We start from the raw sequence: 25,437 nt of genomic DNA, 5'->3' as shown, positions 1-25,437 counted from the left end.
ACAGCTCGGATGACCATGAAGAAGGCATGGAGGGCCCAGAGCCCAGGTACAATACTACAGTAGCTCATGCATCACATTGCACTGCTGCTGACCCACTGTTACATTGGCTTATAGTACTGTAGTACTGCTGAATTCTCAAAGCTCTTCTTGTTATTGGCAGATGTACTGCTTTTTCAAGGATGCTGATGCATGAGTTCACACTAATACATGATGGATCCATATAGCACTGACTTAGAATGCCAACGTCAGTCTCACTAATCCAGGGTGCACGTTTTGTTTTTTGCCGTAACACTACACAGCTGATTCAAATGATCAAAGCTTAATGATTAGTTGATTATTTGAATCAGCTGTGTAATGCTAGGGCCAAAATCAAAACGTGCCCCACTTGGAGTCACAAGGACCGAGTTTGGGAAACGTTGCACTAATCCTGTCACGGCCGTCGTCTAGGTGGAAATGACCGGACCAAGGTGCAGCGTGGTGAGCGTACATTTTCCTTTATTTATGTAAATGTCGCCAACAAAACAAGAAACAAAGAAACGACGTGAAGCTTACCAGGGCTATAGTGTCACTAACAAAGATAACTACCCACACCATACAAAGGAAAAGGGCTGCCTAAGTATGATTCCCAATCAGAGACAACGATAGACAGCTGTCCCTGATTGAGAACCATACCCAGTCAAAAACAAAGAAATATAACACATAGAATGCCCACCCTAATCCCACCCTGGCCTACCCAAAATAGAGACTAAAACCCTCTCTATGGGCAGGGCGTGACAAATCCATTAACAATTTTAGCATTTAAGACAAACGAATGAATGAATTAACAAAAGGGTAAATTAACAAATTAATTAATTAATTAAGTAAAGGATTTACTCAAAATGCAGTCATTTACAAATGCATTTCTGCAGTGAGTACCATAGCAATTATATTTATTGGTCTCAATACAGGGTTGAAGTGACCACCAAGTCTATTAATAAATAATGCTCTGTGGCATCCATTTCCAAACAACTCAATTAGTTGATCAGTCCCACAGATAGATGAATACTGTATAAAGGTGGATCCTCAGGGGAACCCTACAGCTAAGAGAATGGGATGGTGCCTTGATGGGGATGGTCTGAAAGACACTTACAAACAGAAGGGGACCCCTGCTCTGGAATAGCAGGGCATGGCAGACATACCCTTTTTGCTTAAAGATAGTAATTTAAATGTGTTTAGATGTTACCCACTGAGCACAAACTGGTTGAATTAACATTGTTTCCACGTCAATGAAACAAAAAATCTATATTATATGGTTGAATCAACGTGAAAAACGAGTTGGATTTGCAAAAAGTCATCAACCTAAAGGAATTTCTGGAATTTGTATAATTTTTGGGGTTGATTTCACTTTGAATTCACATTAGTTGACAACTCAATCAAATGTAAATCAAAATTAGACATTGAACTGATGTCTGTGCCCGGTGGGTAGCATCGTACTGTTAGAGTATATTACGTAAGTTGTAGAATGGTCTCAGTGTGTTCTTAGGACTGTGAGTTGTCAGCTCGCGTGTCAATATGCTGTGCATGTATGTGTCCCTGTGCGCATATACACTACCGTTCAAAAGTTTGGGGTCGCTTAGAAATGTCCTTGTTTTTGAAAGAAAAGCTATTTTTTTCCATTAAAATAACATTAAATTGATCAGAAATACAGTGTAGACATTGTTAATGTAGTAAATGACTATTGTAGCTGGAAACGGCTTATTTTTTTAATGGAATATCTACATAGGCGTACAGAGGCCCATTACCAGCAAACATCGCTCCTGTGTTCCAATGGCACGTTGTGTATGCTAATCCAAGTTTATCATTTTAAAAGGCAAATTGATCATTAGAAAACCCTTTTGCAATTATGTTAGCACAGCTGAAAACTGTTGTCCTGATTGAAGAAGCAATAGAACTGGCCTTCTTTAGACTAGTTGTGTATCTTGAGCATCAGCATTTGTGGGTTCGATTACAGGCTCAAAAAAGATCTCATACAACGCTGTGTACTACTCCCTTCACAGAACAGCGCAAACTGTCTCTAACGAGAATAGAAAGAGGAGATGGAGGCCCCGGTGCACAACTGAGCAAGAGGACAAGTACATTAGTGTCTAGTTTGAGAAACAGATGCCTCACAAGTCCTCAACTGGCAGCGTCATTAAATAGTACCCGCAAAACACCAGACTCAACGTCAACAGTGAAGAGGTGACTCCGGGATGCTGGCCTTCTAGGACACTTTGTCCAGTGTCTGTTCTTTGGCCCATCTTAATCTTTTCTTTTTATGGGCCAGTCTGAGATATGGCTTTTTCTTTGCAACTCTGCCTAAGAAAGAAAGTGCTTTGTTTCTGGCCATTTTGAGCCTGTAATCGAACCCACAAATGCTGATGCTCCAGATACTCAACTAGTCTAAAGAAGGCCAGTTTTATTGCTTCTTAAATCAGGGACAAAAGTTTTCAGCTGTGCTAACATAATTGCAAAAGGGTTTTCTAATGATCAATTAGTATTTTAAAATTATAAACTTGAATTAGCTAACACAACGTGCCATTGGAATACATTAGCGATGGTTGCTGATAATGGGCCTCTGTACGCCTATGTAGATATTCCATAAAAAATCTGCCGTTTCCAGCTACAATAGTCATTTACAACATTAACATTGTCTACATTGTATTTCGGATCAATTTTATGTTATTTTAATGGACAAAAAATTTGCTTTTCTTTCAAAAACAAGGACATTTCTAAGTGACTCCAAACATTTGAACGCTAGTGTATGTATGTGTGTGTGAGAGTGCATGTGTGAGTGTGTTGGTAGCTGTAAGGTTGTGTCACTGCCTTTTGATGTGATTCTAATTGACATGAATGACAAATTAGGTCAAAGTAAACCCAAGGCTAGACCTGGCTAACAAGAGCTACTCTATTAAAGATAATGAGATTACAGGGCTGTGAGGACACTGCTGTCAGCCAAGTGCTCTCACTTGTCCGCCTAGAACTTAGCCCACCCCTGCAGTAGAGCAGACCAGACCCTACTACCAAAGACAGTATAGTATGAAGATTGGCTAAAACTGCTTCTCCAATAGAAATCCCCGATCACACTTGTAGGCGATGTCATGGCGACGTTGGCTAGCTAAGCTCCTGCATAGAAACACGTCATCGGGTCTAATGGTCATCTCGCACCAAACTGCGCATTTGCAGGCTGTCAAATCAAAGGAACTCCTTCAATATAAAGTTGTTTTTGACGAAAATGAAAATGTGTCAGTTTGTCACTTTCACGAGGTAGGAGTAATAACATGTTCAACTACTTAAGACATTGGCTCAGATCTAGGTTGTGCCTTTAGATTTCAAGAAAATTAACAACTAATGAATTCTCTCATTGACTTCTCAAACTCCAAACCCCGGCTTGGTCTGTATGGTCTGTTTCCGCAAGCTTTCCCGGAAGTCTTGCGATGTTGCGCCTCTGGGTTTAGAAACTCTGTGCCACTACCATCAGCACTGATGATTTGGAGATGACATTTCCTGGAAGGGAGAGCCCATATAAAAACACCCACTGCCCAGTTCTTGCCTGCAGTACGGCATTATCATAGGCAGAAACAAACCCATACCGATCATTATGAAGTTACTCTATTTCTGAGCACTGAAATACCATTGAGTAAAAGGTGATGTCCCAGAGAGCTGAAGTACTACTGCTCAGAGCTCCCAGAGCATGAAAGCATTATAGTATAGAACCCTGACATTCAATGCAGTGTGTGTAGACACTATTTTGCTGATTAATTATCAGTCCGCAGACATGTAAGAGACATGGCTTCACATCGGGTTGTGTTTTGTAGTGAAAAGCCTTATAGTTTTGTTTACTCTCTTGTGTGCCTCGGTGTGTCTCATTAGCGTGTATAATAGTTTCATAGTGTCAGTTGTCTTCATTGTGTCAGTTCTCTTAGGCCTAGCTTCTAAGAGTGTCTTATAAGCATCTCATTACCTAGCTATACCATTATTCCTCTTATGGTAGAAGGATTATTTGGCAGAGTCAGCCCATCTCTGTGAGTCTAAACTGTGCAGTGTTCCATCCCTGCAGGTCTGCGTCTGCGTGGGAGACCTTCTGTACGGGGCTGGAGGAGTTCCTTGCCAGGGCACGGGAGAGGAGGGCACAGAGAAAGGCTCCAGGAGACGACCAACAGATCTTGCCCACAGCCGTGGGAGCTGAGTCACTCATTGTAGGGGCTGTAGCGTACAAATGAAAGACATTGTGAGTAGCAGTATGAAATGAAGGCAGGTGCAATATATCAGATACAAAGGGACATACAGTACTGGGCTAAAATGAAAATGATTACAGTCAAAATGTAATGGAGGAAAATGATCAACTATGAAGTGATAGGGTTTTTGGACAGGTTACACCTCAAACTTAGAGATACTAAACTTTTTGCTGAGGTTTTGTCAAAGAAACATAATTTCCTTGTGTGTCTTCATCTACATTTCTCTCCCCAATTCTGTTATTTCTCCTTTTTCAGTCTTATGTCAACATCGTAGCAATTCCAGAGAACCTGTCTCTGTTTTTACATATTAAAAAAAGGCATTTACATCAGGGTACTATATAAACAATTTTTTTAACATTCTATTTGAACCCACATTTTTATGACTCAGGCAGGACATAATAAACTGAATGTTTTAGCCTCAAGGCCATACGGGAAATGGCCTTAAACACAATTACCCAGTTAGGATAGGGAACAGACTGGGTACAGTGTCTAGCTAGCAGGCATTCACATTTCCATCCATCCTCTCCTCTTGGACTGAGTGGATTCCCTCCAGGTTTTTTAAATCGTTTTTTTATTTATATCTTCAAAATGAAAGAGGCCTTGTTATTATAAGTCCCCTTCTGTAAATCAGGTCTGGGTCCCACCCTTTGTGGCCTGCATCCCTCCCACACCCTCTCTCAGCTCGCCTGTGTCTATTTTCAGAGGATGTCTGAACTGAATGCTGCGCTGTGAGGGAGGTAGTGTGTAATTACCTCCCAATGAAAGAGCAGCAGCAGTGGCATACTGCTTCCCTTTCCACTGCTGCCCCCCACCCTCCCATCTTATCTCCGTGCCAATGGCTTCAACATGGCAGCCAGGCTCACCCCACCTCCCCCCTCTGCCATTCTGATCCCAGCCTCCACACGTTCACAGTTTGTCCAGTAAAGTGAATGCTGAGGACAGAGAGAAAAAGAGAGTTTGCAGCTTAGGAGTGGTTCAGCTCTGCTGCTTTAGCTCCTCACCAGTCCATTGCGTGTGCTCCTAAAATAGAAACAGGAATATTAATCCAATGTGGACGTATTAAGCTTTTAACCTGGTATTACCCCAGTGGTTACTTATGGACATAACAATCAGTATTAACCGAGACATTAATGGCCATAAAGAGAGTGATCAACTCAGGCATAGATGCTAGCTAGCTAATGACCATAACTGGTGGGGGTCATCACTAATGCATACGATACAGAGAATAAGACCATTACTGGTAATGGGGATGATAGTAGTGGTCATCATGTGCATTACTGCTATAGTAATGGCTATTGGCAGAAATAGGGACATGAGTCAGGAAGACAACATTGAGTGAAAGCAACAAATAACACGAACTGAAAAACTAAAAACGACTGACCTCCTTTACCTTTCAGGTCAACAGGAGAGAAGGGGCTACAGTTATCTCTAATGGCTACCAGGAAGCGCTATCGGAACTGTGGAGTGGGTCGCCACATCATAGAGGTAGGGTGGGGCTGGGGCATGTGTTTCTCAGCTCAGTGGGATATATCATTTCCCAGTAGCTATGTAAACCCTGCTTTAGTGAGAACCTGAAATTAGAATAAATTATCTCTGTAATGTTGGGCTATGGTTTGAAAAATAGGAAGGAGCAAGATGAAAGAATAGTAGGCAAATCCAGTTAAAAATAATATTACTAACTAAAAGTGATACATAATGAAAGGTCAGTTTACTGTAACCATAGAGAGTTAACTATACAGAATGCACATTTTCTTTAACTATGGACCAGCAGTCTGTTATTATGTCAGGAGCTAGGGTGTGTCAGCCAAATCAGGGCAGCGCACTGGCTGCTGCCACAGTCCCTCAGCATCTTTGATCTGCTCTGTCTCTGTGTGTGGTTAGAGCTCCCCTGCTGGCCATGAGAGGGCTTACAGCTTTTCACACTGCAATATTTCACATGGTTGTAAATGTCAATCCCAGTTCTACCATCAGCATCTGTTTGCGATGATGGTGCAGTATTTCAAAAGCTTACCTCTGTTCTCTGTGTCCCTCTGTGGTGGTCAGCTACTAAAGACCCAGTCTGTGTGTGGGGCCTACGATGCGTTCCTCGCTCACGCTGACACAGACGCGGTGGACTTCTTCTCATGCTGTGGACTCACTGACGATGCCCTGCTCAACGACAAGTTCCGGTACTGAAACACATCACCACCACCAGTCCATGGTGTTGCAGGTGTTGTTTACATCTACCTCTTTCTGTCTTTCATCAGAGAAGTGAGGGATGAATGGACCAACACCACGCTAATGAGTTACCTACCTCCCTCCACCACCGGTGAGTTACCTCCCTCCCTCCATCACCGGTGAGCCACCTCACATGAACCACACAGGGAGCTCAGTACAGGCCATATCAATGAAGCCGTAACATGTCCTCTCTCCTCTTGTTCTTCAGAGTCAGAGAGCCGTAGCCCAGGGTTTTCCTTGATGCTGCTGGAGCTGGAGGTGGAGATGGCGTGAGTTGAGCACACAGCATGGTGCTCTCCCGCTGTGCTCATACAGACCACCCCTGGTTAACATTGTTTATTAGAGCAGAGAGTATGTAAAGTAACACATAGGTTACACAGAAATGTCTCAGTATTATTACTGGCTTTTTTTTGCCTCGTGCCAGGCCGTACTTTGTTCTTAATTGACCTGCCTCGTAAAATAAAAGTAAAATAAAAAAGAAAAATGTTTCTCTACGTACACTGAGAAAGTGGCATCATAACATAAGACCACACATTACGATGTGCCATGCTTGTCAGGGTTGTGCCCAGTCAGATGCTAATTGTTGTGTCTTTATCTCTGTCAGGAGCACCAAGGCCCTGGCAGCCTACCAGCAGCAGGCAGTGTGTGTGACAAGGCTGGTCAGAGAGGTCAAGACCCTTAGAGAACAGGTGAGACTAACCAGCCATAAGAGGATATTTTATGGAATATAAAGCCCTGCTAGATAACTGTACATTCAATACATTTGTGTTAACACATTCAGTTGGAGCTACAGAGGAGAGAAGTGGAAACCCTAAACAATGAGTTGGACAAGGATAGAGAGTGACGGCACAGAGTAGGTCTGTTTCACATTGGTTTCTTGGCCACAGTAGTGTGTGTCTGTCAATGTCAGGCCCTATTTACGGTAGTTGTGATCAGACTTATCCACAATACTGTATAGAATTCTAAGGTATTCATTCATGTGTTCTGTTTATGTGTATAGAACAGCAGTTCTTGGAGTATAAACTAAGGAAGACACGACAGCTCCTAGAGAGGCAGGTGATTTGCGACTCAGGTCAGTGTTTATAGCTTTGAATACATGTTCTAATGTGTGTTCTTTTGTTCCCTGTTATTAGTTCTCCCAGCACCCTCTGCTGACCATACTAGCTTACTGATATCGGTTACTGAGAAGCAGTTTTTATACATTACTGTATAACTATGTTTGAATGTGACATTAAACAGTATTACTTTGCTATAAGGGTGTTCTGTTTTTCGATGATTCCGACCAGAATGACCCAGAATCTCCCTGTGAACCTATCAGCTCACCTCCCAGTCCTTTAGACCTGTCATTGGATGCAGAGACGTATGAGATGGAAGATGAAAATGGAGTCAAGCCTAAGAAGATTCTGGTACAATATTTACAGAACAAGAGTATTGAAATATTACTTTCTATTTTGGACAAAGGGCTCATATCTAGTGGCTTTTAAAAATTATTTGTTTAAATATTTTTTTGCAGGAAACAAGAGTGCTATTATGGATACTTCAAGGCTACACAGGGCGCTTGTGTGTACGTATGTGTGTGTGTGTGTGTGTGCGCGCCTGTGTGTAATTTAACCATATTTCATTCAGACTATTGTGCTGCACTGTATGTCTACCTCAGTAGCTTTGAGGAAATAAAAGTGAATGCCTGACTGAATGAAATAATTTAGAGCCCATTTCAGTGTGTTTATCATGTTTATAGCACTTCAAGACATTTCAAATCTAATTCTAGCCAACCCTTATTTAACATCGCTGTGATTTAATTTCTTTAGGAAGAAGTCAACATTATAAAGATAAGCAGAAAAACAGCAAAATTAGGAATTCTCACACAGTACACACTGTTTCTACACTGAGTGTACAATATATTAGGAACTGTCTAGCGGGCTCAGCACCATGGTTACCCCGGTGCTGTAGATAACCCAGTCTCATCAGCAGCAAAGTCGATGTCGGTCCAGTCTTTACAGTTGTAGTAGCAGTAGGGGAACTAGTTGTTGTAGCCGACGTCAGGTATCTTCAGACGACTTGTGACCTTGGTCTGTAGGTCATAGCGGGCCAGCTCAGCGGAGTCGCAGCAGTTATAGAACACTGCCTCACCATACCACGGTGCCGGAGCCCTAGATGGCATTAGCAAGGCTGTGGGACGGTGCCACGGACACATCCTCGTGGTTCTTGGAGGTCATGAAGTTGTCATAGGGGCTGTAACGGCGAACGATGTTCCCCAGTCTGTGGCCGTTCACAAGGGGCTGAATACAGTAGAAGTCCTCACTGCCCTCCTGGTCTTCGGGGTGTGGACCGAGTTTGAGAAATGCTGGCCTAAGGTATCTGAGCTGTCTCTCAAAAACACACATTTACACTCATTTATGAACTGATCTGGGATTGTCCTACAGGACTCCATGCCATTCTTCAGAAAGCTGCACTTTTCTTTCACCATCTTCATGTTAAAGGTGTTTGACAAATGCATCCTACAGTATCTACCTCCTTACGCACCGTATCGATCTGGGAGACACACAGTGAAGAGACATTATTAGCACATGACACATTAGAGTACCCAGAGAAAGGCCTTTGCAAGCTCTCATTTCTTACCCATCTGAGATGCATTGATAACCGCTTCGGCTAGATTGTATTACATGTTGTAATTATGTTGTTATGTGTTAGATTGGGCCAAGATCTTTAAAAAATGTATACTTAAAAAACTGGAAAACAACCAATCCTCCGTTGTTAATGCAATAGAAAGGTCAAATGCTTTATTGTGTAAAAATGTAAAGTGCTGGGCGACGGAGAGAAAAACAAAATGGTGCAGTTTGAGGCTATGTGGCGGAGAGTGATGCGGAGAGTGATGCGGGAGCTGGAGATGGGGGTGTGGTCTAGTGGGCCTGGGCAGGTGTGATGTAGTTGATGTTTGTATGATGTGAATGTTTTGTATTGTTTATAAAAGATCAAATAAAATCGTACAAAAAAAGATCGGCCAAGATGACATGTAATAAAGTGAACTATACTGTATGTACCTCTTTGGTCCATTTTTGAGTCTGATCACTTGGCATGTCTTGGTGTATGAAGCCTCCAGCTCCCTCAGTTCATTGGCTAGCTGACGCAGGTGCAGGGAGGTGTACAGACCCTGGTCGTTAAGGTACTGGTACGGCTCCTGGCTAGCAGTCATGTTCTCAGTAGTGGCCTGGATCTGAGGAAGCCTCTCGCTGGAAAGCATCACCTAACAATCAGTTGAGAAATAAAAATATCAATCAACTTAAAATGCACACTGATTACCGCAAAACATCGTTTTGATTTTGATCATATGTCCATGGTTATGTTGTTTATGGAACAGGAAACCATGTCAGAACATAATCATAGCCCACTTGTAACGATCGTCGTAATGTGGAAGAGAGGAGGACCAAAGCGCAGCGTGGTAAGTGTTCATGTCTTTAATATAAATCCAAAAAACTGAACACAGGAACAAAAACAATAAACGATGATCAAACGAAACAGTACCGTGTGGCGACAAACACTGACACGGAAACAAACACCCACAAACCAAAAGTGAAACCCAGGCTACCTAAGTATGATTCTCAATCAGGGACAACGATTGACAGCTGCCTCTGATTGAGAATCATACCAGGCCGAACACAAAACCCCAACATAGAAAAACACACATAGACTGCCCACCCCAACTCACGCCCTGACCATACTAAATAAAGACAAAACAAAGGAAATAAAGGTCAGAACGTGACACCACTGTAAAACACCTAGCCCACTGTGACACACCTAACCCACCGTTACATGTTTTTGCAGGAATACTCCACAGTCCTGCACCAACTGCATAACCCCCTCGAACTTCAGGCCAGGGAACGCCTAGACCAGGGGACCTTTTCTAGCATGAGAGCTACTTAAAAAAAAAAAAGAAATACACGTCGCAAGCTACTTAAAAAAAATATTTCAAATATGCACATTCTTCGACCCAGCAACTCTTCCCCGGGTCCTTGGTGTACAAGATATGTGTTTTCTGTTAATATGCATATCAAAACAATGGTTCATGAACAACTATAAGGGGCCCCATAAAATTATAATTTGTATTTTCTAGAATTCTGTTTTCTGTGTTTTATTTTTCCTGTCCTATTTCTTTTTTAAATTGAGTTTTTTACTCTCAATATTACGATTATTAATAGATAAATAGTCCATGTCAATGCTTAAATCACATCAGAATACCAATTTTGAGGTAAGAAATAATAATAATGTTTTAGATTTTTTTTGTGTAATTCCCCTTTAGTTTAACATTTAGAAAGAGAGGAATTGGTCTAGCAATGTATCTGTTAGGCCTACTGCTGCAGAGTGGGATCAGTGGCTTTGATTGGATAGTATCAATCAATCAAATTTATTTATAAAGCCTTCTTACATTAGCTGATGTCACAACGTGACAGCCTAAAACCCCAAAACAGCAAGCAATGCAGGTGTAGAAGCACGGTGGCTAGGAAAAACTCCCCAGAAAGGCCAGAACCTAGGAAGAAACCTAGAGAGGAACCAGGCTATGAGGGGTGGCCAGTCCTCTTCTGGCTGTGCCAGGTGGAGATTATAACAGAACATGGCCAAGATGTTCAAATGTTCATAGATGACCAGCAGGGTCAAATAATAATAATCACAGTGGTTGTCGAGGGTGCAACAGGTCAGCACCTCAGAAGTAAATGTCAGTTGGCTTTTCATAGCCGATCATTCAGAGTATCTCTACCACTCCTGCTATCTCTAGAGAGTTGAAAACAGCAGGTCTGGGACAGGTAGCACGTCTGATGAACAGGTCAGTGTTCCATAGCCGCAGGCAGAACAGTTAAACTGGAGCAGCAACATGGCCAGGTAGTCCTGAGGCATGGTTCTAGGGCTCAGGTCCTCCGAGAGAGAGAAAGAAAGAAAGAGAGAAAGAGAAACAAGAGAGCGAGAGTTAGAGAGAGCATACTTAAATTCACACAGGACACCGGATAAGACAGGAGAAATACTCCAGATATAACAGACTGACCCTAGCCCCCCGACACATAAACTATTGCAGCATAAATACTGGAGGCTGAGACAGGAGGGGTCGGGAGACACTGTGGCCCTGTCCGACGATACCCCCGGACAGGGCCAAACAGGCAGGATATAACCCCACCCACTTTGCCAAAGCACAGCCCCCACACCACTACAGGGATATCTTCAACCACCAACTTACCATCCTGAGACAAGGCCGAGTATAGCCCACGAAGATCTTCCCCACGGCACAACCCAAGGGGGGTTGACTCAACCCACTCAAGTGACGCACCCCTCCTAGGGACGGCATGGAAGAGCACCAGTAAGCCAGTGACTCAGCCCCTGTAATAGGGTTAGAGGCAGAGAATCCCAGTGGAGAGAGGGGAATCGGCCAGGCAGAGACAGCAAGGACGGTTCGTTGCTCCAGTGCCTTTCCTTTCACCTTCACACTCCTGGGCAAGACTACACTCAATCACAGGACCTACTGAAGAGATGAGTCTTCAATAAAGACTTAAAGGTTGAGACCGAGTCTGCGTCTCTCACATGGATTGGCAGACCATTCCATAAAAATGGGGCTCTATAGGAGAAAGCCCTGCCTCCAGCTGTTTGCTAAGAAATTCTAGGGACAGTAAGGATTCCTGCGTCTTGTGACCGTAGCGTACGTGTAGGTATATACGGCAGGACGAAATCGGAAAAATAGGTAGGAGCAAGCCCATGTAATGCTTTGTAGGTTAGCAGTAAAACCTTGAAATAAGCCCTTGCCTTCACAGGAAGCCAGTGTAGAGAGGCTTGCACTAGTAGCCGAGAGCTTTATGTTTATGACAGTTTGCAATGGAACACATGCAAAAATTGCATGTACTTTCAGAATTGCTTGGGTCCTGTTGGAGATCCTGGGCCTAGATACTGTTCACCTGGCATGAATACAAGTCATCCTGTTTGAGGCCAGGGATGTGCTGGTCATCACCATTACCCTTTGTGTACACATGCACAGTATGCAGAGAAAAGCATGCTATTCTATCTACATACACCCAAATAAAAACATCTACATCAACAAAAAACACTTTCAATCCTTTAGAAATAAGTAATACATGGCACGTAACAATAAGAACATTTGAGGTTTGCTTTAGTAACAATGAGCATAAACCTGTGGAAGTTTAAAAAATGTATTAGATGAGATAGGAAACATAAAACAGTAGACAGGCAGTGTGGACAAAGAGTAGAACTGCAGCATTAGAGTACCCATGGCAGACTGAAATTAAAAGGAACAACATTGTATTTTAAGCACACACACATTCACAGATGCACAAAAGCCACAGATGTTAATACTTTTGCTGTAGAAGGCAGTTCCGTCTATGTAAATTCAGAGGTTATGAAACCATCAAACCAAAATATGGACATGTGCTGGGTTTGTGGTGGAATCAGTGACGGGAACAATGTTCCATATTTTTACCTCTGTGCAACTCACATTTCCCTTACTGCACAACCCACTTTGCTGAGGTCCACATTTCACCAAAATTATGGTATGAAACATCTTGTGCATTGTGGATACATTTACACACCAGCATATCTACACTGATTCTGAGCTGGAGGCAGAGTTTGATGAAACATTCTCAAATAATGCAACCACCCAAGCATTATGTGTCTTGTGTAGTGGGAAATGCCTTAGCCCCAGATGGTCTCCAGATAAGCTAACCCCACTACTACCTCATATTTTAAAAGTGATACTCCTTTAAAAACTTCTTGAGGCTAGCGGAACCCCTCGACAACATCCGCTGAAAAGGCAGAGCGCAAAATTCAAAAATATATTTTTTAAATATTTAACTTTCATACATTCACAAGTGCAATACACCAGATTAAAGCTTAACTTCTTGTTAATCTACCCATCGTGTCCGATTTCAAAAAGGCTTTACAGCGAAAGCACACCATATGATTATGTTAGGTCAGAGCCTAGTCACAAAAAACATACAGCCATTTTCCAGCCAAAGAGGGGAGTCACAAAAAGCAGAAATAGAGATAAAATTAATCACTAACCTTTGATGATCTTCATCAGATGGCACTCATAGGACTTCATGTTACACAATACATGTATGTTTTGTTCGATAAAGTTCATATTTATATCCAAAAATCTCAGTTTACATTGGCGCGTTATGTTCAGTAATGATAAAAGATACAAGTGTTATGCACAGAATTGAAGATATACTTCTCCTTAATGCAACCGCGGTGTCATATTTCAAAAAAGCTTTACGAAAAAAGCACACCATGCAATAATCTGAGTACGGCGCTCAGACACAAAAACAAGCCATACAGATACCCGCCATGTTGTGGAGTCAACAGAAGTCAGAAATAACATTATAAATATTCACTTACCTTTGATGATCTTCATCAGAATGCACTCCCAGGAATCCCAGTTCCACAATACATTTTGGTTTTGTTCGCTAAAGTCCATCATTTATGTCCAAATACCTCCTTTTTGTTAGCGCGTTTAGTTCACAAATCCAAACTTACGAGGCGCGGGCAAGTCCAGGCGAAAGTTCAGACGAAAAGTACAAAAAGTTATATGATAGTTCGTAGAAACATGTCAAACGATGTATAGAATCAATCTTTAGGATGTTATTAACATAAATCTTCAATAATGTTTCAACCGGACAGTTCCTTTGTCTTTAGAAATGCAATGGAACACAGGTCGCTCTCACGGCTACGCGCGTGACCAGCTCATGGCATTCTGCCAGACACCTGGTTGAAACAGCTCTCATTCTCTCCCCCTTCACAGTAGAAGCCTCAAACAAGGTTCTAAAGACTGTTGACATCTAGTGGAAGCCTTAGGAAGTGCAATATGACCCCATTTACACTGTATATTAGAAAGGCAATGAGTTGAAAAACTACAAACCTCAGATTTCCCACTTCCTGGTTGGATTTTTCTCAGGTTTTCGCCTGCCATATAAGTTCTGTTATATTCACAGACATCATTCAAACAGTTTTAGAAACTTCAGATTGTTTTTTATCCAAATCTACTAATAATATGCATATATTAGCTTCTGGGCCTGAGTAGCAGGAAGTTTACTCTGGGCACGCTTTTCATCCGAACGTGAAAATGCTGCCAAACTCTTATGGCCTCACATCTCTACTGAACATAGACATAAAGCTACTCACTAAAGTGTATAGCGAGAATCTGTCATCTTCAAAGATCAGATGGGATTGATAAAGAACAGGTATTCTTTATTTTATGGAAGGCAAAGTATGTGGACACCCCGTTGCTGACAGGTGCTGACAGGTGCATACAATCGAGCACACAGCCATCCAATCTCCGTAGACGAACACTGGCAGTAGAACGGCCCGCACTGAAGAGCCCATAATTTAATTGCACAAACCAAGTGTGGCAAACAGTGGAACTGAGAGTAAGTTATGTTAAGCTCTTGAGTAATCAGGTTTATGTTATCATCTCTCCTGTTGTCTTCTTGAACAGAAGTAGCTGTCATGTCACACAAACATGTTTAGTTTCCGTTCCTGATTTCTTCCTTACCACACGCAAGACATACTCCAAAAATGAAATTCTCATCATTTTTTCTTCCCTATTTTTCTTCTCTTACCGCTATTCTCCTCAGCACCACCCACCACATGCCTAGTGGCGAATTGCACAAGAGAGAGTCACAGATCCCCTTGCATATTTACATGGTTCTTAGAGCAACTGGTCTCACATCCACACTGTCCTCTGGCCAAACATGAAGTCCTCTCTGGTGTTCGCATTGATGTTCACTGGGCTTGTCTCCATCCTCCCTCAGGTAAGGACACTGTCCTGCTCAGCCCAGAATACATGTTTTCTATATGACATGTAGGAACAATAAGCAACAGCAAAATCTTTACAAAAATAAATGTCAATAATGTTCTGCAGATGTGTACTATAATATTGTTAGCTCTCATTTCTCCCAGTCTTCGCCCAGTGACTGTGTGTGTGACCTGAAGAACTCTGAGCACCCCTTCCCTCATGACAAGCTGCAGACTGTAGAGAACAGTGCCTCAAAGTGCACTAAAAACATCACTCCACAGCAGGTAAGAGACATGCTTCGAAAATCCTGTTTCTAAATTCCCACTTTCTCTAAAACAATTACTACAAATAGTGAGAAACAGATCTCTGATATTTCACATTTCATTGTGTATAAAAGTAAATAAAGTAATAGTGGATGTTCCCTATAAAAGGGTCATTCTGCTGTCCCCAACTGAGAAGCCTTTTTGGTTCCAGGTAAAACCGTTTTTGGTTCCAGGTAGAACTATTTTTGGTTCCAGGTAGAACCATTGTGGGTTCCATGCTGTGGAAAGGGTTCTACATGGAACCCCAAACAGTTCTACTTGGAACCAAAAGGGTTCTATCTGGAACTAACAAGGGTTCTTCAAAGGGTTCTCCTGTGGGGACAGCCAAAGAACCCTTTTAGATTCTACATAGTACCTTTTTTTCCAAAGAGTGTATCTCCTGTTCACCTGTAGACTATGGAGGTGGAGGGTCTGTTGCTGGGTCTGAAGAGGCGTCTACCCCAGCTGGAGGCTGATGTGTCAGTGCTGGAGCAGGATGACGATGGGGATCTGTATGGGACGGTGTCTCTTCAGGTCATAGAGAACGAACTGTCTGAGATCCAGAACCTCATCGCCAAACTCAACAGTACCACTCACAGCCACCAACGCCTCAACACAGATACTGCTGAACAGGTAAGGAGCCTTACTGGAGATCAAACAAAATTTTACTCAAGAAGTTGCCTAAAATACTTTACCTTAGCAATGGTCATGCCACATCTGATTAAAAATGCATTATAGTTACATTATATACTGTATGAACATGTATGACGACCATATACAGTATGAGTTTAGAGGTGTTGTAGAGAAGCGTCGATGCTCAGTTTGATTATATGTGTTGAGGAATGATCAGGTGCTCTTCTTCCCAGCTGCAGGAGCTCAAAGAAGAGATGGGGAAGCTGGAGACATTTGACAACATGCAGGTGGTCAGGGGAAAGGAGGTTAACAAACGTCTGAGGAGGGACTTGGACCAGTGCCAGAACGGCCACCATCCTACTGCCCCACCCCCTGAACCTGCACCTGGTTCGTCTTCTCATGCCTTCTCCCACAGCAACGCCTGTATTGAAATCTAAAACTTTCTGCATTTGAAGAGTTTTTTGATATTCTGGTGTCACTGTCATCATGTTCATTCTGTGTCTCATGTAGGAAACTGTCCCCTGGGACACCTCCGGAGCGTGACTGGTCCCAACACATATTCAGTCACTGAGTATGGTGCCTCATATACTTATGGCTCCTGGGGTCGCGACCCCAAACCTGCTGCAGGGAAGGAGAGCTGGTTTTGGATAGTGCCTTTGACTTCAAGCAATGTCTTCTCTAACTTTGTGAGACTTTATAGCAGTCTGAGCTCTCTGGTTGTGGGGGTCAGTGTTCCAGGCAGTGTGGCGATTCACTCCTCCAACCCCACCACCAACACCATCCAGGGGCCTAACGTTGTAATGTATGGGGACGCCCTCTACTACAACTGCTACAACAAGGACGCTGTCTGCCGCTTCAACATCACAGCAAAAACAGTCACCACCATGGGCCTGCCCAAAGGTACTGGGTTCAACAGCAAGTTCAACTTCTGCCATCTGGATGCTTGTTATGGTTACACTGACATGGACCTGGCTACTGATGAGTCTGGTGTCTGGGTGATCTACAGCACCCCTGATAACTTTGGTAACCTGATCCTCGCTGAGGTGATCCCTGACAGTCCTCCCACCCTGGGCCGGACCTGGACCACTTCAGCTCACAAGCGGGCTGTGACCAACACATTTATGGCGTGCGGTGTGCTCTACGCCACGCGGTACCTGAGTAAGGAAGCAGAGGAGATCTTCTACTCCTTTGATACTGTGAGCGGCCGGGAGCGTTATGACATCGGTATGGAGATCAAGAAAATGTCCACCAACATCCAGTCCCTCAACTACAGCCCTGTTGACCAAATGCTGTATGCCTACAGTGATTCGATGGTTGTTTCCTACAAGGTTCATTTTGGGTAAACGTTATACAACTTGACAGTGTGTATTTTGTTGTGTGCAGATCTTTACCACCTCCAGCATCAGTGGAAGCAAGAGAAAAACACATTGTCAATCATTTTTTATAAAACCAGTGTTGCAAAGAAATGCATTGATTAAACATGTGACTATATTGACATTTTTTATTTGTTTTCATTACATGTTCAATACATGGACAAAGACCACTTACAGTACATATATTTCAACTTTACATTTCACATTTTATGACGAAGCAGGTAAGATTCAACCCTACTATCTCTGTGAACAGAAACAATGCTGGGAGATTCCTGTGAAACCAAACAGTCAGAAAACAACTTTTTCCTCAATATAAATCAATCAATAATACTGTAGTAATGATAATACACGAGGACCAATAATACCACAGATAACTCCATTCTATTGTTATATAAAAAGAGGAACTCAAGTAAAGAGGAACCAAAATGCGGAATGTGTCACAATACAATAGTGTTGGAGTGCTCTTTCAGTTAACCTGCTCTAAAAACAGTGAGTATGTACAGCGCAAGGAAGACGTGGAAGGATTTGGGGTGTAGGGTGGTCAGGATAGCAGGTACAAGCCCTCGGGGGTAATGGCGGTGGGTGGATGGAAGGGGGCACTTTGACTATACTGTACAGCATTTCAAAGGGACAAATTACACTCAGGGCCCCCTAGGCAGTATGTTTGAGACTGAGGAAGGGGGCAAAATCAGGTCCGCACAGAGCTGACAGCAACAGTAGTCTTACAGAGAGAAAATTCATGGCAACAACGTTGAATATCACACTCCGGTGCATGCAAACAGATTGGAGGAGTAGAAAGGAGTGTTTGTTGTTCTGACTAGTCCCAATATCCTCTCACCGAAGCCCATTTGACATGTTTTATCACCCCTCTATTATCCCCCTTTCAGAACATTTTGTAGACCCATCGCTCTCACACTCTGCATCTTCACAAATGAAAATACCTCATTCATCCAGATAGAATCTCTCCTCATCCCTCGCTCTTTCCTACAATCTTCGCTGCAGCCCCCCTGGGGTCCCTTGCACATTGGTACACTGTTGCTAGGCAGCACTATGAACAGAAAAGTGACCTCAGCTGATAGCCCTTTTGGGGCGACTGGATGTGTCTGTGAGGGGCGGGGAAGCTTGTGGTTTTGGTTGGAGGTGGTTGGGGGTGGGTGTTGCCCTACATTCCGAGCTTGGAGCAATGGGCTCCAAAAAAGCCCTGCCCCTTACAGACAGTCCCAGGAAGCACCCCTGCGGTAGTAGTTATCCCACTTCACCCCTGTTGGGGGAAACAGAGAGATTGACATTCAAATAGATGACAGGGAGCAGTTGTTACTGAAAATAACGAATGCAAATAAAATGTAGAAAATTATTACTATGCAAATTGTCAGGGACCCCAGTTACTCAAAGGACTAGCCTGAGTCAATGGGTAGTCCATCTCAGCAGCTAGCAGCACACACCTAGCCTCTCCAGTCACAACGGCCAGTATTCCAGCTCAATATCATTGGGGAAAAAGAGGTCTGTGGGATGTTAGGATATTGATTCTCTATGTAAGTTATGTATGGGTATGGATGTAAATACAATAACATTTGTTTTGTGATGACACATTGACAGTGTGTTTGCGTGTATGCGTACGTTTGTGTGGGCACGCGTGTGTTTTGTGCTACTGTGTCAAGAAGTGCCGATATACTTTGGCTCGGTTCCCTTACAGAGCCCAGCCCTCATAGGTAAGTGTGTGTGTGTAGCTTTGGTATATTCTTTGTGTAGGGCTGAGTGCTGTAGAAGGAGAGGCCAGCTGTAGTCCCGTCCTGTGGTGCTGACATGAGAGAAGAACATCTCAGATGTAACGGGTTCTGCCTTGGCTCCGAGGTCTGGTTTGGTTTGGGTCAAAATGTGATTGTCATTTGGGAGACCACCTAGAACCGATCCTCAGCAGAACCACTTCCATGTTGGGGAGGTGGAGATGACCGTGGCCACACTAACTATATAGGAATGGATGCTCCTACTAGTGGCTATATGGGTATATAGAATCACACCACGTTAATTTATGCTTCTGTATGACAATCCATGGGGAAACCACATGGCATGGGATGTGGAGTGGGAATACTAGTGCCTGTGACACAGATGCATCCTTCAGGTAGAGAGGCATATCCACTGTGTGATGTAAAACTCTCTAAAATATAATAGGTTGTGTGCTGCTTTCTGTCAAATCTGGGACCTCCCAGACAAAGGCCCATAATCTCTGCTGTCTTATTGTTCAAGACAAATAGCATGAATAGTACCAACTACAACAAAATGTCCTCTTGCTAGCATGTCTTTTCTCCAATGACCAACTACCTTCACTGACTACATACAACCCACTTAACTACCATCATTGATCACGTCACAGAGATTGTCAGCAGACAAGCGGAGTGTGGGAGGGACCTGAGTGGAGGGGTGCCAGGGGGCAGATGGGGCTCATGGTCTGAGTGGAGGGAGGAGGGGGTAGGTTTAGGGCAAGAGGAGCAGGGAAAAGGCAAAGGCAAAGGGGGGAGAAGACACTGAGCAAAACACAAATGACACACAAAAGCAAAACTGCTTACGAAGTTTAAGGGAAATAGTAATACGTTGGTGTCAGTTTTTACAATGAGGGGAGGAGGTGACAGAAGTTGTCAAATACTGAGGGATTTGGGGTAATACTACAACAAAGACATAGAGAGATAGATAGAGAAGACATTCTCCACCAACCATTTAAAAGTAGATACTCCTATCTTTCTCTCTCTCTCTCTCTCTCTCTCTCTCTCTCTCTCTCTCTCTCTCTCTCTCTCTCTCTCTCTCTCTCTCTCTCTCTCTCTCTCTCTCTCTCTCTCTCTCTCTCTCTCTCTCTCTCTCTCTCTCTCTCACTCTCTCCCACTCTCTCCCACTCTCTCCCACTCTCTCCCACTCTCTCTCTCTATCCGTCCCTATCTCCAACCCACGTCTGTATGTGTGTGTGTGGGGGTTCAGCAAGACACCTCCATGGTATGGCTGACCTGGCCCTCGTTGCTGTCAGAGTGTGTAAAACCCCGAATACGAGAGCTCTCAATGGAGCTGCCACTGGTCAGGGAGGCCGTCCGGGAGCGGGCCAGACGGGTCATACTGGCAGAGGGCACTGAGAGAAAGAGAGAGAGAGAGAGAGAGAGAGAGAGAGAGAGAGAGAGAGAGAGAGAGAGAGAGAGAGAGAGAGAGAGAGAGAGAGAGAGAGAGAGAGAGAGAGAGGGATGGATGGATGATGTAGGGAGAGAAAGAAAGAAAGAACAAAAGAGGGGAAGACAATATTTGCATTTAAACAATGGCAAAGCTAAGTCAATATGAGCTAACCACTGGGAGAAATGGAACAACATGCCAATGTGTAAACTGAAAAGTAACACCCAAGCCGCTAGTGCGGCAAGGCAGCTAGCTGTAACAAACATTCCTGCTAGCTATGGTTGCTTGAGAGTTTCTGTAAAGCCATCAACATGTGCCTGCAACTCTGCATGCAGACACATTCCCCCTGCTACAGTACAGCAGGACCATGCAGTGGGACTGTGAGGAAAGTCTGAACGCTGCAGAGGAGTTGATCTCCGTCAGCTCCCCCTCCTGCAAGCGTTATCCTGCTCCTGAACTTATCTGTGAAGATTTTGCAATTGTCTTAGAGTAGAGCTATGACCATTTTATTGTATGGAAAACATGAACCTTGCGTAACAATTACCAAAAATCTTCAACTTGGGAAGTAGCAGTTCTAACACTTTGGGAGCTCTGTCTGAAGGTATGTTTTCCATTGAGGCACATCATCACAGTGCACATGCTCATCCATTTAGCTGCAGTAAAGGCAGGTACTTCAAAACATGCCTATTGGCTATAATTTTCCATTTAAAATATGACAAGTTCTATCCTAGTCGTTTCCATGCAAATATTTCTCAAAAAGTTGCTTCACTTGGACACTACAATGTGTCAATGAGTGTTCAACATTGGATCATAATTAACTGTATGCCATGCAAAGAGCAAGATAGGGAATGCAATGGCAGGGATGGGAAAAAAGTAGCAATAGCATATTTTTCCTTAGGCTGAGGAAAAACGCATTTAGAAAATAAATACAAAATGTAATAAAATCTTTAATAAGATTGCCAAAGACCAGAAATCAAGCGCTAAAACAAAGAACATTTTATAATAATTCAAAAGGCAGATATGTGATCAGAGCATCATCACTGCACATGTAGGGGAAAAAGAGAGGAGATCAGAGGTCAGAGGTGAACAGCAAACAGGAAGTACCTGGCCCTCCACTCAACCTCCGATCCTTCACATACGCAACTGAGAGAAGGCAGGAAAACAGAGGGCAAGATTAACACAACAGGTCCCTGCAATAGACATCACACCAAACCAAAGAACATACTGTATTCACAACATATTCACAACACAGTCAGAACACAATCTCATATTCAGAACAACGCAACATAAAGACAGTGTCTAAACAGAGGATTAAAACACACAAGGGGGAATAACAATGTATTTCTAAGGTACAGTATGGAGAGATAAACTCAATCAAGGTAGTGATGCATTGTTTCTGAGAGACCACAAACCCCCACACACAGTCTCATACACTCACTCATATGTGACAAATGATTGTAATCTGGTTCTAGATACTTACTGTAGCCCATCCCCTGGAGGAAGTACTTGAATGCTTCGGACAGTTTTCCAGGCTATAAAACAACAAGGAGAATATGGTAAGAAACTTGACCTGCTTAGACTCTGTGTAACCCTGACCCCAGATGAGGTCAATGACCTCTGAGGAGTGCTGTGGTGAGTCCTATATAGAAAACCATCTCATGGTGGCAGGACGTTTTATAAGAAAGGAACTTGAGGGTCGGTAGAGGGTTATAGGGAGGCACCATGTAGAGGTTGAGGGGCATTTTAAAGAGGAAGTTAGGGGTCATCTGAGAGTTGTGTCAGAAGAGAAACTAGAGAAAGTAAAGGGGAAATGGAGGTGGGGCAGAGAGGAAGAAGTATTTTAATGTTAAATGAGAAGATGCAAAGAGCCATCTGAAGGCAGTGTTCTGACCTGTGTGAGCTGAGGGAGTCCACCAGAGTCAGCCATCTGAAGAGGAGAACAGGAACAAAACCATAGTTAGTAATATACAATATCTTTATTTCAAATGGTTTAACAAACTACAGCATGTACAATCTAATTAATTAACTAATTAATGAATTATTTGAATCAATAAAGACAATCCAATAAAGATGAATAATCTTCAACATTACTTTGCACTCATACCTTTAAGAAGGTGGTGTTGGTTGGGTCAAGTTTGGAATTGCATTCGACCTTGAGAAAAACAACACCATATTAAACGATGAGGTCCAAGGTGCTTGGATATTAATATTCTCAGATTTAAAAAAAAACATGAAATCAATAGGATTTCAGGGATGTAGATATTGTGAATGGAAGAGACGCTTGGAGGGAGGCGGGGGAGTGGGGAGGGAGGGATGACCCAGATAATGCAGTCTGCTGCATTGATGAGTCATTTCAACACACATTTGAGGCTGCGAAGTCACAGCCAGGGGTGTGTACAGATGTGTGCTGGCACACACCCATCTCTCAGAACAATAACAAAGAAATGGAGAGATGGCTTTCTAGGTCAAAACAGGTCCCTGACCCTCTATCCTCTTTCTCCCTCTCTCTCTCTCAAGATGAAATGAGCAGTAGGGTTCTTCACATCAAATAGCATGAAATATTAAAGTGACCTCCATCTGTTTTTAATCTCATTCTCTGTGTCGCTCTCTCTCTGTGTGTGTGTGTCTCTCTCTCTGTGTCGCTCTCTCTCTGTGTGTGTGTGTCTCTCTCTCTGTGTCTCTCTCTCTCTCTCTCTCTCTCTCTCTCTCTCTCTCTCTCTCTCTCTCTCTCTCTCTCTCTCTCTCTCTCTCTCTCTCTCTCTCTCTCTCTCTCTCTCTCTCTCTGTGTCTCTGTGTCTCTCTCTCTCTCTCTCTCTCTCTCTCTCTCTCTCTCTCTCTCTCTCTCTCTCTCTCTCTCTCTCTCTCTCTCTCTCTCTCTCTCTGTTTTTCATCTCTGTCTTCATATCTCACTCTCCCTCTCCCTCACCCCAACTCCTCCGTCTGTTTTTGATATCCCTCCCGCTCTTTCGCTCTCCCTCCCTAACTAGGTTGTATAACCTCTCATTCTACTCTCCCCTTCCCATCCCCTCCCCCCATCATTAAATATTTCCTCAATTTACTGACCTACTTCTGTTTCTCTCAGTGAGGGCAAACATCAGTGAGGGCAAACATCAGTGAGGGCAAACATCAGTGAGGGCAAAAACAGCAGGGGTGGGGGGGGGTGCAGGAGGGCAGGTAGGCAGGGAGGGAGGTGAGACAGGGAGTGAGGGAGATAAGACAGGGAGTGAGGGAGTAGGTGGTAGAGAAGGAAGAGATAGAAATGGAGAGAAGGTGTAGAAGGAAGAGGACTCACCACTCCCTCCTCAGCTGGAGCATTGTCACCAACAACCAGCATCACGGGGCACCTAGAAACACAGAGCACAGATCAGCAAACAACACCAACACACATACACAAACAGTAAACATGGCAAATCCCAAGTAACCTGTTATGAATGATAAGGGTAGTTAAACACTATTCGCCAATGACATGAAGGACCATGGAGAATTGTCTAGTGTAGTAGAGAGACTCACTTCAGGGTCTTGGCATTGATGATGGTCCCGGTGCGGTTCATCTCCAGATCCCTACGGCTGAGAAGGAGAAGAAAACTGTGAGACACACTGCTTACATTCTCTCACAGAATATAGAACTCTTCCCATCTGCCACACACAGTCTGAAGTTTGTGTTTGTGTGTGTGTGTTACCTGTTGTACATGTTCCAGAAGAGCTGCAGGTTGACCTGGTTGACAGTGTTGTTGATCTGTTGACGGTAACTCTGGACCAGCTCTGTGTTGTTCATCAGCTCCTCCTGTACACCAATCAACTATTAGCACAGGTAGACTGAGAGACTGGTGTCTCTGAAAGGTTTATGAGCATAAAAACCCCGTAGGCTAGTGTTGTTGTTGTATGTAGTACCATGTGTTGCCACAAAATGTTGTAGGTGGGTAATGATTTATCTGGACTGAGAGCTCACCTGGCTAAAGAGGTGGGGCAGGACAGTGTCTGGAAGAGCACTGGTGAGACCAGACAGCTGGAGAGGGAGAGGGAGAGGGAGAGGGAGAGGGAGAGGGAGAGGGAGAGGGAGAGGGAGGATGAAAGAGATATTATTTCCTTGCACCCATTGCAACAAGAGCAGCCATTTTGATAGTTGGGATAAAATGGCTGTTTTAAAGGTAACTATGTTCACGTGTTTGCCACATAGGTGCAGTGTCTGCTACCTTGCCGGTGGCCCAGTCGATCCAGCCCTTCCCGTTGGGGTCGATGTTGAGCAGCACCAGGCCCTCCACCAGGTCAGGGAAGATCAGCTGAGGACAGAGCAGAACAGGGGTCTGTTATGTTAGATACACCTGGGTTCATCAGGCAACACAAATATGAAATATATGGACAAGCAAAGAACAATAACAGGGAATAACTTACAGCAAATTTGGCCAGGATGTAGGCGCCTGCTCCAACTCCAATGCCCAAAATGCTCTTGAATCTGGAATATTAGAATGGTTTGAATTACTTTAAAGGTTTATCAGTAGTATTAATTCATTCAAAGTTCAACTATACACTCTTAGAAAAAAAAGGTGCAATCTAGAACCTAAAAGGGTTCTTCGGCTGTCCCCATAGGAGAACCCTCTGAATAACACTTTTTGGTTCCAGGTGGAACCCTTTTGGTTCCAGGTAGAACCCTTTTGAGTTCCAAACCAAAAAGGGTTCTCCTATGGGGACAGCAGAATAACCCTTTTGGATGGATGATGAATGTACTG

The 25,437-nt window shown here is 43.5% G+C and overlaps 2 protein-coding genes and 1 pseudogene across 8 annotated transcripts in view; 1 reads left to right on the top strand and 2 right to left on the bottom strand.

Annotated features, from left to right (window-relative positions):
* Positions 1–8,284: 8,284 nt before the first annotated feature.
* LOC139539787 (noelin-like) lies at positions 8,285–9,212 on the bottom strand (annotated as a pseudogene).
* A 5,900-nt stretch (positions 9,213–15,112) lies between these two features.
* On the top strand, positions 15,113–17,685 carry LOC139539784 (olfactomedin-4-like). Its single transcript, XM_071343069.1, has 5 exons — positions 15,113–15,271; positions 15,420–15,539; positions 15,972–16,190; positions 16,424–16,577; positions 16,701–17,685. Exons 1-5 carry the CDS (start codon positions 15,212–15,214, stop codon positions 17,531–17,533), a joined length of 1,386 nt encoding a protein of 461 aa, XP_071199170.1. The 5' UTR covers positions 15,113–15,211; the 3' UTR covers positions 17,534–17,685.
* Positions 17,674–25,437, bottom strand: part of LOC139539786 (protein NDRG4) — a 30,989-nt gene continuing 23,225 nt past the window's right edge. For 3 of the 7 annotated variants that reach the window (XM_071343070.1, XM_071343075.1, XM_071343076.1), the window contains 11 exons: positions 25,103–25,163; positions 24,904–24,990; positions 24,660–24,716; positions 24,391–24,494; positions 24,221–24,277; positions 24,003–24,054; positions 22,815–22,862; positions 22,602–22,637; positions 22,191–22,242; positions 21,815–21,853; positions 20,325–20,675 (listed from right to left, as the gene is read on the bottom strand). In XM_071343070.1, the coding sequence (XP_071199171.1) occupies positions 20,527–20,675; positions 21,815–21,853; positions 22,191–22,242; positions 22,602–22,637; positions 22,815–22,862; positions 24,003–24,054; positions 24,221–24,277; positions 24,391–24,494; positions 24,660–24,716; positions 24,904–24,990; positions 25,103–25,163 (742 nt within the window). In that variant the 3' untranslated portion in view covers positions 20,325–20,526. Of the gene's footprint in view, positions 18,825–20,324; positions 20,676–21,814; positions 21,854–22,190; positions 22,243–22,601; positions 22,638–22,814; positions 22,863–24,002; positions 24,055–24,220; positions 24,278–24,390; positions 24,495–24,659; positions 24,717–24,903; positions 24,991–25,102; positions 25,164–25,437 lie in introns of those variants that run through there. The other 4 variants (XM_071343072.1, XM_071343077.1, XM_071343071.1 and 1 more) reach the window with 3 other exon arrangements.

This window comes from Salvelinus alpinus, chromosome 15, assembly GCF_045679555.1.
Source record: "Salvelinus alpinus chromosome 15, SLU_Salpinus.1, whole genome shotgun sequence".
NCBI classification, from domain to species: Eukaryota; Metazoa; Chordata; class Actinopteri; order Salmoniformes; family Salmonidae; genus Salvelinus; species Salvelinus alpinus.
Note: the sequence above shows the minus strand (reverse complement) of the source record. Positions and strands in the feature narration are given on the sequence as shown.

What these genes read in the sequence shown, in the direction of transcription:
- LOC139539784 (XM_071343069.1), top strand. Translation starts at nt 15,212, where the DNA reads ATGAAGTCCTCTCTGGTGTTCGCATTGATGTTCACTGGGCTTGTCTCC. An exon ending in TTGTCTCCATCCTCCCTCAG is followed by an intron (nt 15,272 to 15,419) that starts GTAAGGACACTG and finishes CATTTCTCCCAG; the next exon opens with TCTTCGCCCAGTGACTGTGT. An exon ending in ACACAGATACTGCTGAACAG is followed by an intron (nt 16,191 to 16,423) that starts GTAAGGAGCCTT and finishes TCTTCTTCCCAG; the next exon opens with CTGCAGGAGCTCAAAGAAGA.